Genomic DNA, 13,731 nt, shown 5'->3' with positions numbered 1-13,731 from the left:
TGTTTATTCCTGTAACATAAAAAATCTGTGCTTTGGGATTTGGTGAACTCTTGGAAAGCATTTTCTGCATCCTGCTGGTTGTGGAAGCATTTTCCCTGCAAAAAGTTGTCGAGATGCTTGAAGAAGTGGTAGTCGGTTGGCAAGAGGTCAGGTAAACATGGTGGATGAGGCATAACTTTGTAGCCCAATTCATTGAACTTTTGAAGCGTTTGTTGTGCGATGTGGTGGTTGGGCATTGTCGTGGAAAAGAATCGGGCCCTTTCTGTTGACGAGTGCCTGCTGCATGCTTTGCAGTTTTTGGTGCATCTCATCGATTTCCTGAGCATACTTCTCAGATGTAATGATTTCGCCAGGATTCAGAAAGCTGTAGTGCATCAGACCAGCAGCAGACCACCAAACAGTGACCATGACCTCTTTTTTGGAGCAAGTTTGGCTTTGGAAAGTACTTTAGAGCTTCTTCGTGGTTCAGCCACTAAGCTGGTCATTGCCGGTTCTCTAATGAAATCCACTTTTTGTCGCACATGACAAGTCGATTGAGAAATGTTTCGTTGTTGCTGTGTAGGATAAGAGAAGATGACACTTGAAAATGATGATTTTATTTTGTTTTGTTTTGTTTTGTTTGAGATGGAGTCTCGCTGTGTTGCCCAGGCTGGAGTGCAGTGGCACAATCTCGGCTCACTGCAACCTCCACCTCCCTGGTTCAAGCAATTCTCCTGCCTCAGCCTCCTGAGTAGCTGGGTCTACAGGCACATGGCACCATGCCTGGCTAATTTTTTGTGTTTTAGTAGAGACAGGATTTCACCATGTCGCCCAGGCTGGTTTCGAACTGAGCTCAGGCAGTCCGCCTGCTTCAGCCTTCCAAAGTGCTAGGATTACAGGCATGAGCCACCGCACCTGGCTGAAAATGATGATTTTTTAAAATCTCCACTCAGCTCATGAGGCACCCACTTACCAAGTTTTTCTACCTTTCCAGTTTGCTTCAAATGCCAAACGTCCATAGAATGGTCGACATTGAGTTCTTCAGCACCTTTTCATGTAGTTCTAAGAGGATCAGCTTTGATGATTGCTCTCAATTGATCATTGTCAACTTCCGATGGCCGGCCACTATGCTCCTTATCTCCAAGGCTGTCATCTCCTTTGCAAAACTTCTTGAACCACCACTGCACTGTGCATTAGTTAGCAGTTCCTGGGCCAAATGCATTGTCAATGTTGTGGGTTGTCTCCACTGCTTTACTACCCATTTTGAACTTGAATAAGAAAATTGCTTGGGGCTGGATGGGGTGGCTCACACCTGTAATCTCAGCACTTTGGAAGGCCAAGGTGGGCAGATCACTTGAGGTCAGGAGTTTGAGACCAGCCTGGCCAACATGGTAAAACCCCGTCTCTGCTAAAAATACAAAATTAGCTGGGCATGGTGATGCAGGCCTGTAGTCCCAGCTACACAGGAGGCTGAGGCACGAGAATCGCTTGAACCTGGGAGGTGGAGGTTGCAGTGAGCTGAGATTGCGCCACTACACTCCAGCCTGAGTGACAGTGAGACTCCATCTCAAAAAAAAAAAAAAAAAAAGAAAAGAAAGAAAGAAAACTGCTATAATTGCTTTTTAACATTTTTATAGTCTAAAAATAAACCTAAAATAAACAGCAAGTAATGAGTCATTAGCAGAAAAACATAAAGCAAGAAATGCCTGTTAAAATGATGGACCAGGCTCAGTGGCTTATGCCTGTAATCCCAGCACTTTGGGAGGATGAGGCAGGCAGATCACGAGGTCAGGAATTTGAGACCAGCCTGGCCAACATAGTGAAACCCCATCTCTACTAAAAATACAAAAATTAGCCAGGTGTGGTGGCAGGCGCCTGTAGTCCCAGCTACTTGGGAGGCTGAGGCAGGAGAATTGCTTGAACCTGCAAGGTGGAGGTTGCAGTGAGCTGAGATTACGCCACTGTACTCCAGCCTGGGTGACAGAGCAAGACTCCGTCTCAGAAAAAGAAAAAAAAAAAAAGATGTATAACATAACCACATTTATTTAAACATGTATTCCAGTATCAGATGGCAAATTCCAACAATGCAAAAACCACAATTGCTTTTGCACTCACCTAATACAGTGTGGAATAGAGTAGTTGTGGCAAAGACTGTACGGCCTCCAGAGCCTGAAATACTTATCCGTCTATTTATAGAAAAAGTTTCCCAGATCCTGGTATAGGCATTCTCAGCAGCCCACCTAGGTTCAAGGAGAGTGAGTTCCACTTCCTAATGTGGAAGTGTCAAGGTTTGGAAGAGTGTGTGAAAGTAGAAATATTATTGGAGCTATATCTGCCACAAGGAATGAGTCATGTGGATACCGAGGGGAAGAGAGTTGCTGGGAAAGGGAAGAGCAGATTTTGATGGGAGCACGTGGGGTGTGTTTGTAGAATAGTAACATGGCATTGTTGCTAGAGCAGAGTGGGTGAGTTAGAGAGTACAAGATGAGGGCAGAGAGGTTGCTGGGGGCTGAGTCATGCAGGGCTTCCTTGTAGGCCATTATAAGGACATGAGCTTTTAGTGAGATGAGAGTCCATTGGAGAATTTTGGGAAGAGTGACAAGATCTAACATTTTCTAAGGATTGCTTTGGCTCTTTTTTTTTTTTTTTTTTTTGAGATGGAGTCTCACTCTGTCGCCCAGGCTGGAGTGCAGTGGCCGAATCTCAGCTCACTGCAAGCTCCGCCTCCCGGGTTCACGCCATTCTTCTGGCTCAGCCTCCCGAGTAGCTGGGACTACAGGCGCCCGCCACCTCGCCCGGCTAGTTTTTCTGTATTTTTTAGTAGAGACGGGGTTTCACCGTGTTAGCCAGGATGGTCTCGATCTCCTGACCTCGTGATCCACCCGCCTCGGCCTCCCAAAGTGCTGGGATTACAGGCTTGAGCCACCACGCCTGGCCATGCTTTGGCTCTTATAAGGGAAGTAGATTATGGGAAACAAGGGCAGAAGCAGGGAGATTGGTAAGCAGGCTGTTACATCCAGACAAGAGAAGAGGGTGGCTTAGATTAGAGTGGTAAGAGTAAAGATCAAAACAATTACTTTCTGACTCAGGAGGCTGAGGCGGGAGGATTGCTTTTACCCAGGAGTTTGAGGCTGCAGTAAATTGTGATTATATCACTGCACTTCATCCTGAGTGATAGAGCAAGACCCCATCTCTAAAAAGGGAAAACAAAAAAGAAGCAACAGCAATTAGTTTCTGCATATATTTTTGAAGGTAGAATTGATAGTATTTGCTGATGGATTGGATAATGGGGTAAGTGAGAAAGAGAGGAAGAAGTTAAAGATGACTCCAAAGTTTTTATCCTGGGCAAATTAGATGGATGGAATTACAGAAAAGACTGATATAAGGAGAAACAGATTTGGAGGAAGAAATCAGAACTTCAGTTTGGAACACAGTGAGTTTGAATTGCCTATTACACGTCTCGATGGGATTGTCAAGTAGTTACTCAGTTAAGAGTCAGGTTCACGAGATTGTAGATTTGGGAGTTGACGGAGTATATTTAAAATCATGGAAGAAGTTGCTCCGGAAATGAACTTGGATAGAAAAGAAACACAAAATGTGGTGGCACAATCATGACATGAGCTTCAATGCCAAGAGTTTTTAGGGTGAAAGGAAGGACCACGATCTGAAATGGCTGTGAGGAGCAGTTTGGACACCCACCCACCTTCATGCTTAATGACAATTGTGTTGCATTAATCCTATCCCACCATCAAGATTTTGTTTTTAAGCAGTGGGAACCTGGAAATCTTAACACCGAAAGAATTCTACTCTACAAAATAAATGAAAGTGGAATGTTCATAGGGGAAGGAGGGACACTGGCCCTCTCAACTTCTTCCTCTAGCCTCTCACTCCCTTCCAAGGCCCTGAGACATTCCTGCTGCCTCCTTGGAACCCCTTTGAAAACCACTCCCCTTAGTGTTCCAAGATGCATGTGCTAAGAGACACATCTAATTCTGTCCCTCTCCTAAAAACCCTTCAGAGGTTTCCCATTGTCCTCCCCACAGTTTTAACATGGCCTACCAAGGCCCTTCATGGGCTAGCCCTTAATTATTTCTCTTACTTTCTCTCACGTCCTCCCACCTTGCATTCTGTGCCCCACCCACACTGACCTGTTTCAGTTCCTCAAACTCTTCCGGGCTTTTGCATATGTCCTCTCTGACTAGAATCTTCTTTATCCACTAAGACCTATACTTGTCCTGAGGTTTCAGTTGGGCTTCATTTTTTCCTGGTAGCTCCTTCTTTTCTAATGTATGTCTTCCTACTATTACATATTTTTCCCCTAGCATACCCTACCATAGCGTTTCCCTTACTTTATAGTTTATGATTTTTAAAACTCATCTGTTATCCTTACTGGACTGGAAATACCATAGGAGCATGGGCCATGACTGTCCTTCCCACCGTTGTATCACAGGGCCCCTCTCATAAAACACACTTAATAAATGCTTTTTGATAGTTTAAATGAAGGAATAAAGGAACTGTGTTTTCTTGGTAATGTGGGGATGTGGGAGATAGTCTAACTTTTGTACCATATCAGTTATTAAATGTAGAAAAAACTAGAAAGTAATAATATATGGTTAAATTATTTCTATGTGAAAAGCATATTGCAATACAAAAATAGAAATATCTAAATATGAATAATGATTATTAGGGTGGTTGAATTACAAGTTCTGTTTTCCTTAGTGTATTTCAATTTTTCTGTAATTTCATTTCTTTTATTTAAAATGTTTTAAAGAATCAATTCTAATTTTCTGTGCATTTTAAGTATCTTAAATATAGCATCTTTAGCTCCTCTGGGTAATTTTGTTCTCAAGTTTGACTCAATCCTGGGTAGTTCCCAAGAACTAGAGCATAATGTCTACTAGAAGTAGTCTGAAATGCCTTGTTTCTGTGCTTCTGCTTTAGTGGATCAAAAAGCTTTCAATTTCCAAAGTGTCTTTTTCTTGCATAAAATACCATACTATTCAAAATAGCAAAGATGATACTGTTGTTTTTATTATTCTTTAATTTTTTTCCACTTCCTAAATGAGCCTTTTCCTATTTCCCTGCTCCCCTGAAACATTTTCATCATTAATACAAAAATAGTACTTAAGTAAGTACTTAAGTACTATTTTTGTAAAGTGCTTTTTAATATTTGTGAAGTGCTTTTGCTCTGTCTTCAAGTCATTGATATAGCAGCTATTGTAGATAAAGGAACTGAGGCTCATAGAAGTTATATGGCTTGCTAAAGGCCACAAGCTTGGTTAGAGGTTTACTCTGGGTCTAAATCAGTGATAGTCTTGTTCTTAGTAAAGCCCTCTGCATGTAACATCGCACAATAAAAGTTTTTCCCTTGTATATATTCCTTTTAAGAATAATTTTATATGTATATATATGAGGAACTTATAATGTATTTCTAATTTAAGGCTATTGCCAGTGTTAAATCTGGATAAAACCTGTCCTTTTGAATCCTGTTATGTTAAAAAACAACATTTGTTGGCTTGAAGTTATTTGTGTACTGCATTCTGATGCTTTTTTTTCTTTCTTTCACAGTTGTGCATGCCTAAAGGGCTATCTTTCAGGACACAAACTGACAATAAAGACCCCCAGTTTCACTCATTTATAATTACCAGGGAAGATGGTTCTCGCACCTATGGTTTTGTTCTCACTTTTTATGAAGAAGTTACAAGTAAGCAAATCTGCACAGCCATGCAGACACTCTACCAGATGCACAACGCTGAGCATTATAGCAGTGTGTATGCTTCATCTTCCTGCAGTATGGACTCATTGGCAAGTAGTCTTGATGAAGGAGATACAACTTCCCTTTTGAAACTCCAGCGGTACAACTCCTATGATATTAGCAGAGACACCCTGTATGTTTCAAAAAGTATATGCTTGATCACACCATTACCATTCATGCAGGCCTGCAAGAAATTCCTTATCCAGCTTTACAAGGCCGTTACCTCACAGCAGCCACCACCCTTGCCACTTGAAAGCTATATCCACAATATTCTTTATGAAGTACCCCTTCCACCTCCAGGGAGGTCACTGAAATTTTATGGTGTTTATGAACCTGTCATCTGCCAGAGGCCTGGGCCCAGTGAACTCCCCCTCTCTGATTATCCCCTTCGGGAGGCATTTGAGCTCCTGGGATTAGAGAACCTGGTGCAGGTGTTTACCTGTGTTCTTTTAGAGATGCAAATCCTTCTCTACTCACAAGGTAGGTTTTCCTTGGATTTTACATTTTCCAAAAACAAGTACTTATGCTCCCAACTACTGTGTTTCCATGGGGTGTATTATTAGAACCAAATAAATAATGATCACAGTCTTTTCCGTTTTGTATAAAGGGAGCAGGTATGGTGGGGCCAAAGGCTGAGATGTGACTGTGCTGTTTCTCTTTGAGGCGGCAGTCAGTGACTGCAGAGAGAAGTAGGAAGGAACACATGTGTTAACTTCGCTGATTTGGGCATATTTAGTTCTTAATGGAAATAGCTCTTTTTTCCTGATAATATATAATCGTCATTAAGAAAACATTTTTTCTTCTTCATAATGAGAGTGAGAGAATTCTGTTACTACTAGAAACGTGTAGACTTCCCATTCTTTGTAGATTGGTAAAGGTTCACATCAAAATTCAGCAAACATTGAAAAAGGATAAATGAAATCATTGACTCTGCAGCTTCCTGAGGCAATCAACTTTGGATCTTTGCCTGGGGGAGCATTTCATCTGAGTGAGAGAAAAGGTGAGCAGGCATGAGACAGATGACTTTCCCAGGTCTAACAATTCTGCCAGAGTTGTGTGTGTGTGGTTTTTTTGTTTTTTTGTTTTTGTTTTTTACTCTCAGAAGGAAGTTATCTTTGTGGTATCTTTCATTCAGAGTTCTTCCAACACATATTAAGAAACTTACAAACTATGGATTTTATTTTACCAGTACATTTGTGATGACTAATGTTGAGCCTAGACTAGGATACTAGTTCTCATCTGAATATGAATATGTAGAGAAAATAGAGATGCTATGTCATAATGGGTAGTGAATTGAAGGAAATTATAAAATAGTACCTGTGCACTGATAGATTCTTCAAAAAAATGTTGCACAAATGTTTGGATTCTTTTTTTTTTTTTTTTTTTTTTTTTTTTTTAAGACAAGTTCTCACTCTGTCACCCAGGCTGGAGTGCAGTAGTGCAATTATGGGTCACTGCAACCTCAGCCTCCCGTGCTCAAGCTGTCTTCCCACCTCACCCTCCTGAGTAGCTGGTACTATAGAAATGTGCCACCACATCAGCTAATTTTTTATTTTTTGTAGAGATGAACTCTCACTGTGTTGCCCCGGCTGGTCTCAAAATCCTGGGCTCAAATGATCCTCCCACCTTGGCCTCCCAAAGTGCTGGAATTACAGGCATGAAGCATTGCACCCGCCTGGGGTTAGCATTTTGCTAACTTGTATTTAAGCTGGCAGAATTGTAGTGCAGTCGTGACTGGTGCCGTCAAGTTTATTTTACCACTTTCCTTTTTTTATTTTTCTATTTTAAATTATAAGTGGGGCTGAGCCAAGTAGACTATATTTGTACTTCCCCATCTTGTGTGTATGTTGACACTATTTGTGTGTTGACAGCCCTTCACAAGGTTGTATTTTCTTCAGTTTATCCAACATAATGTTCTTTGATAATGTGTTCCATGTCTCAATTTTTCTTGTCAGGAAGTTATTCTCTAATGACCAATCTAAATTTCTTCCTTTCTTCTTTCGCCCACTTTCTTTTTTTATATATATTTAACATATGTTTTAATGAAACACTTTCTCATCATCTTTAAATAAAAAAAATTTTCCATTTTTTAATCTGAATCTCCTCGGGCATTAGGACTTAATTGCTTTCTGCTCCACAGATTTCAGATGCCACTGCACTAATTCCCCAGTGCTCTTGAGGCAGAGCTTAGACATGTCCTCCTCAGTTGGAAGTCCTTGTGGCAACTTCAGGGGCTTGATTCTTACTGTTTAACCACTTTCAGTTTTGCATTCACTTAAGAGATATGCTTGTGAACTTGAGGGGTATGTGTGTTTTCTAATCTGAGCATCTTTATTATATATTTTTCCCAATATATGGACACCTTTTTGTACTTTTTATTCTGGTAACAACATGCAGTTTCTGAAGATTCTGTGGATCTCCATCATATTTTTCATGATCTGCAAGTGAAGGTTGAAACACTTGATATGGAAATCTTGACCTGGTAAATTTGTGATGAATCAAATCTATGTAAATGAGAGACTTCACACCTTTTGTCCCAGTCTGTAGTTCATTTTGCCTCTTGAGCTACTGAGAGCAAAATCCCTGCCATAAGTGTAGTGACTGTTCTCTTTAGAGGCAGCATCTGCTAAATATTCAGCACGAAGAAGCTGAGGACTTCCCAGCAGCAGAAACTGAGGACTCACTCTTTCCATCATTACTTACAGATCACCTTTTTGCATCTGAAAATTTTACTTTAAGTAATTCTCTCTTCCTTTCTTCCTTTTTTTCCCCTTGAATAGGGTAGGGATTAGAGAATAACTAGAAGGGGCAGAGGCTTGGAGCTTAATACCTTCTGATGTTTTAGCCCATTAGAAAAAAATAACTTCCTTTTTTTTTTTTAAAGACAGAGTCTCGCCCTGTCACCCAGACTGGAGTGCAGTGGCACGATCTTGGCTCACTGCAACCTACACCTCCCAGGTTCAAACGATTCTCCTGCCTCAGCTTCCCAAGTAGCTGGGACTACAGGTGTGTACCACCACACCCAGCTAATTTTTGTGTTTTTAATAGAGACAGGGTTTTCACCATGTTGGTCAGGCTGGTCTTGAACTCCTGACCCTCATGATCCACTCACCTCAGTCTCCCAAAGTGCTGGGATTACAGGTGTGAGCCACTGTGCCAGGCCGAAAAAAAAACTTTAGACTTAGAAGAAATCTTAAAGGCCATTTTCTTAATCTTAAAGTTCGATTTATTTATGTTCTGCCTACAGAAGCAATTTGGGTTAGAAAGAATATTGGGGGTGGGTGGGTTCTTTGGTTTTGCCTTTAATTTTTAGAGATGGGGTCTCACTGTGTTGCCCAGAATGGAGTACAGCGTATTCACAGGCACAGTCATAGCACACTGCAGCCTCAAACTCCTCAGCTCACAGCATCCTCCCACCTCAGCCTCCCGAGTAGTTGAGACTGCAGGCACATACCACCATGCCTGGTTTAGAGTATTGGTTTGTGAAGTCATAACAATCCTGGGTTCAAATATCTACTCTATCATTCATTAACTATACCCATGAGTGAGTTAGGTAATCCTCCTGTGTGACAGTTGCCTCATCTCTATAGGGATAATAGTTTGGATTTTTTTTTTCTCCTTTCTCACTGATTTATTATGACAATTAAATAAGAAAACCTGTATAAAATACTTAGGGTATAATTGACACTGACTAAATTATAGCTGATGCTATTATAATAATTACTAGTTTTATTAGTCCCATATAATCTTCTATAAATTATACTTATCTCTGAGTTATGAAGGTTCAACATATTACTACATTTAACATAAAACCTTTTTAAATGATATAGTCAAGAGTTTATTCCAAAGAACCTAACATATGTTCTTTTATATTGTGTACCATGCTTTTTTTAGAAGGCAAAAAACAAACCAAAAAAAACCCAAAACCTTCCATTATCACACTTCCTCTTTTATTTTTTATTTTTATTTTACTTTTTATTGAGATGGAGTCTCGCTCTGTTGCCCAGGCTGGAGTGCAGTGGCGTTATCTCAGCTCATTGCAACTTCTACCTCCTGGGTTCAAGCGATTCTCGTGCCTCAGCCTCCCAAGTACCTGGGAGTACAGGCACGCACCACCATGCCTGGCTAATTTTGTATTTTTAGTAGAGATGAGGTTTTGCCATGTTGGCTAGGCTGGTCTCAAACTCCTGACCCTAGGTAATCTGCCTGCCTCAGTCTCCCAAAGTTCTGGGATTATAGGCATAAGCCACCGCGCCCGGCCCACACTTCCTCTTTTAAGTAGCACTTTATGTCTCACCGTTTGTGATCTGTCCTGAGCTCTCCTATTTCTGCTCTTTTTTTGTTTGTTTGTTTTGAGACAGGGTCTCACTCTGGTGCCCAGGCTGGAATGCAGCAACATGATCGTAGCTCACTGCAACCTCAAACTCCAGGGCTCAAGCAACCTTCACCCCTCAGCCTCCTGAGTAGCTGGGACTGCAGGCATGCATTACCACACCTGACTAATTTTTTTTATTTTTAGTAGAGATGAAGTCTCACTACACTGCCCAGGCTTGTTTGAAACTCCTGGGCTCAGGTGATCCTTCTGCCTCAGCTTCCCAAAGTTCAGGGTTTACAGGTGTGAGCCACTGCTTAGCTTGTCCCGTTTGGTTTATCGAGTCTATTCAGGGGTTTTAGTTCATTAATATCTACTAATTTATTTCAGTTTCAAATGAAGAAGAATAAGCATTTATGGATATGGTTTTATACTCTGAGTATATTTTTGTAATCTGTATGCTGAGAACAACAGAGTGAATCCCTAGATTATAGAACTGGGTTTTTTAAAAATTTAAAGTGTCATACCCCAAAAAATTTCCATAAAGTAAATTTATAACCATTCACTAAAATCACTCTATGTTAGGAATTGTGCTACAAAAAGGCATTGTATATTTTGGATCTTTTCCCTACATTTAATCCTCTCAACAGTGAGTTAGTACTGTTCTGCATTTTTTGTTGAGGAAGAGATTGAGGCTTGGGGAAACTAAGTAATCTGCCCAAGATGATACAGCTAGTAAGTAGTATGGTACTACTAAGAATTGGGTTTCATCAGTCTTTTTTCAGATGCTTAACCACTGTGTTAACTGTATTGGGCACTACACTTAACCTCTCCTTATCCATCTCAGTATTTATTTTTAAATGATTAACTCATTCTGTGAGTCTATTGTAAAGGTGTCATGTGAAATAATTGTAGAGTATAAAATGAAAGCTCTGTGTAAATCTAGATTTTAATAGACAATGTCTCTTTTATTAGAGAGAAATATTTAAATGAATGAAATAAGAGTGCTTATGTTGATTTGTACTTGGGTGCCCTCCTTTACTCTTCTTAACTGTGTTAAGGGAGTTCTAATAACATGTGATACTTCATTTCTTACTCACTGATAAAGCTATGCCATAAATTTGAAAACATTGCATGTGCTGAAGAATTACCATGAAAACCCAAAGTGAATCAAAGTACATGGATTTCAGTGATGAAAATGTCCTTCTAGACTGATTTGAAATTCCGATCCACAGCCCATTTAAACCAATTCAATCTGTTATTTAGGAAGTGTGTATATCACTGTCACTTTGCAGTGATAACTAGCTAGAAATTACGTACCCAGGATGTGAAGGCTCTTTTCTAGGACCCCAGATCAGAAATGGGCACTTTGTTCTGCAATTGGGAAATACCTGGAGCAGCTCAGTATGAAAATCAGAGTATGATACTTTTTTCAAATAACTAGTGGAAGAATAAAAGGGGAATTTAAGCACCAATGTCTAGCTTTTGATACCAGTACAAAAGTCTAAAGAACATTTTTGGGCCTTGCTTACCTCCTTTGGTTCTTCATAGTTGAAATAAACCACTACCCACCGCCCACACCACACTGCATGCCTGTGTGCCTTTGCAGTGCTCCTCTGCCATCCCTCTGTTCTTTCATCCCTCTGAGTCATATGTGAATTAACCTTGTCAGAAAGTGGAAGCTACTTGAAGTTTTCTTGAAAAAGTTGGGAGCTTTCTCATCACAAATTGCTAGGCATGCTGAAGCGAACATCATCATTCTCCTTGGAACTGCCATCCATAAACCAAGCAGTACTTTGTTGGTCAACTGAGAGGTGTTTATAGTGCATTGTCCAAGTGACAATTAAATGCAGAAGCTTCTCTTACAGTTCCAAAGTCAGTCCTAGGGAAAAAGAGGCTCCCTATATGTGAGACTCTCTTCCTTGCATTCCTCTGGTAACAAGATCCAGTATAAACCATTTCTTTTTCATTAGGGAACTCTTTTGGGCAGTGTCCTCTCCCATTTGAGTGTTTTTCCAAAATCCCCCTAGATACCATGGATATTTCAAGTTTCAGCATTATTTTATGTCCTTCAGCCATAGGGGCACTTTAAATCAATATCCAATAGCATACTTAGTAATTGCCCCTCAAATGGAAATTCTGTAGTCCAGCACCCTGATAGTTGTCACTGGGAGGCACTCACAGGCTTTTGACATAGCCCTAGCCCACACTCCACATACAGAGAATTTGTACCAGTGCTCCAGCTTCTCTGTTCTACCCTGTGTGAGCTCAGGCAATCTAATTCATTCCCATTTAGCATGCCCAATTAATATTGCTTGAAGGGTAGATTGACACTGTGTCCTCTGTTTTACTGTACTAGGTAGGAGAAATGGGGTGAAACAGTCAAACGTAAGATCCACTCCCATGAAACATTTAGGTAAAGTCTGTTTAAATGTTCCAATTTCATTCAGACTTCCTCCTTAATTCTGTCAACTTTAACACTTTAATATATTATCATTCTAATTGTAGTCTGCACTAAGGCTGCAAGCCACTGTATTGAGGCAGTGGCTCGTGCCTGTAATCCCAACACTTTGGGAGTTTGAGGCGGGAAGATCACTTGAGCCCAGGAGTTTGAGACCAGTCTGGGCAACATGGCAAAACCCCATCTCTACTAAAATACAAAAATTAGCCAGGCATAGTGGTGTGCACCTGTAGTCTCAGCTACTACAGGGGCTGAGGTGGGAGGATCGCTTGAGCCTGAGAGGTGGAGGTTGCAGTAACCTGAGATTGTGCTACTGCACTCCAGCCTGGGTGACAGAGTAAGACCCTATCTTTTTTTTTTTTTTTTTTTTTAAAAAGACTTCACCAAAAGATTTTGGTGTAACAGCGTATAAGGCTCTCAAATGAGTCCCCAGAAACTTCTCCAACCCTTGATTATTTGACCCACTCCTGTGCATTAGATTTTGGGAGTTCAGCAAGGTATCCTGGCCCTTTTGTCAGTCTTTATTTTGATTAATTTGCCTTACTATATCCCCAAGCAATTCCAGATCATGTTTCTAACTGTAATCCTTGCCTTCTTACATTTAAAATTTCTCTATGCTGGGGCAAATAGAGCAGATTTGTTTTGGCCCTTTAATGTTGGGAAACCATCTGAGGGTCCTTATAGTCCATGCAACGTTTGTTAATGCTATATTAAGACTTTCGTTTCAGGCTGGGTGCCGTGGCTCATGTCTGTAAATCCCAACACTTTGGGAGGCCGAGGTGGGTGGATCACCTGACGTTGTGAGTTCAAGACCAGCCTGACCAACATGGAGAAACCCCATCTCTACTGAAAATACAAAGTTAGCCAGGCATGGTGGTGCATGCCTGTAATCCCAGCTACTCGGGAGGCTGAGGCAGGAGAATCGCTTGAACCCTGGAGGCAGAGATTGCATTGTGAGCCAAGATCGTGCCAATGCACTCCAGCCTGGGCAACAAGAGTAAAACTCCATCTCAAAAATAATAATATAATAATAAATTAGCCAGGCATGGTAGTGTTTGCCTGTAGTCCCAGCTACTTGGGAGGCTGAGGTGGAGGATCACCTGAGCCCAGGAGTTAGAGGCTGCAGTGAGCCATGATTATGTCACTGTACTACAGCCTCATGACAGAGCGAGACCCTGTCTCAAAGAAAAAAGAAAAGAGGTTTATTTGGCTCATAGTTCTGTG

The 13,731-nt window shown here is 40.9% G+C and overlaps 1 protein-coding gene and 1 pseudogene across 10 annotated transcripts in view; one reads left to right on the top strand and one right to left on the bottom strand.

Moving 5' to 3' along the window:
* Positions 1 to 13,731, top strand: part of DENND5B (DENN domain containing 5B) — a 201,460-nt gene that overhangs the window by 101,917 nt on the left and 85,812 nt on the right. For 7 of the 10 annotated variants that reach the window (XM_007968100.3, XM_037990158.2, XM_037990157.2 and 4 more), the window contains one exon: positions 5,548 to 6,214. In XM_007968100.3, coding sequence (XP_007966291.2) covers positions 5,548 to 6,214 — 667 coding nt within the window. The remainder of the gene's footprint in view (positions 1 to 5,547; positions 6,215 to 13,731) is intronic. The other 3 variants (XM_073020604.1, XM_037990162.2, XM_037990163.2) reach the window with 1 other exon arrangement.
* On the bottom strand, positions 7,191 to 9,339 carry LOC140712846 (large ribosomal subunit protein uL30m pseudogene; annotated as a pseudogene).

Source organism: Chlorocebus sabaeus, chromosome 11 (genome assembly GCF_047675955.1).
Source record: "Chlorocebus sabaeus isolate Y175 chromosome 11, mChlSab1.0.hap1, whole genome shotgun sequence".
Classification (NCBI taxonomy): domain Eukaryota; kingdom Metazoa; phylum Chordata; class Mammalia; order Primates; family Cercopithecidae; genus Chlorocebus; species Chlorocebus sabaeus.
The sequence above is the reverse complement of the archived record's forward strand: the minus strand, read 5'-3'. Positions and strand labels throughout refer to the sequence as shown.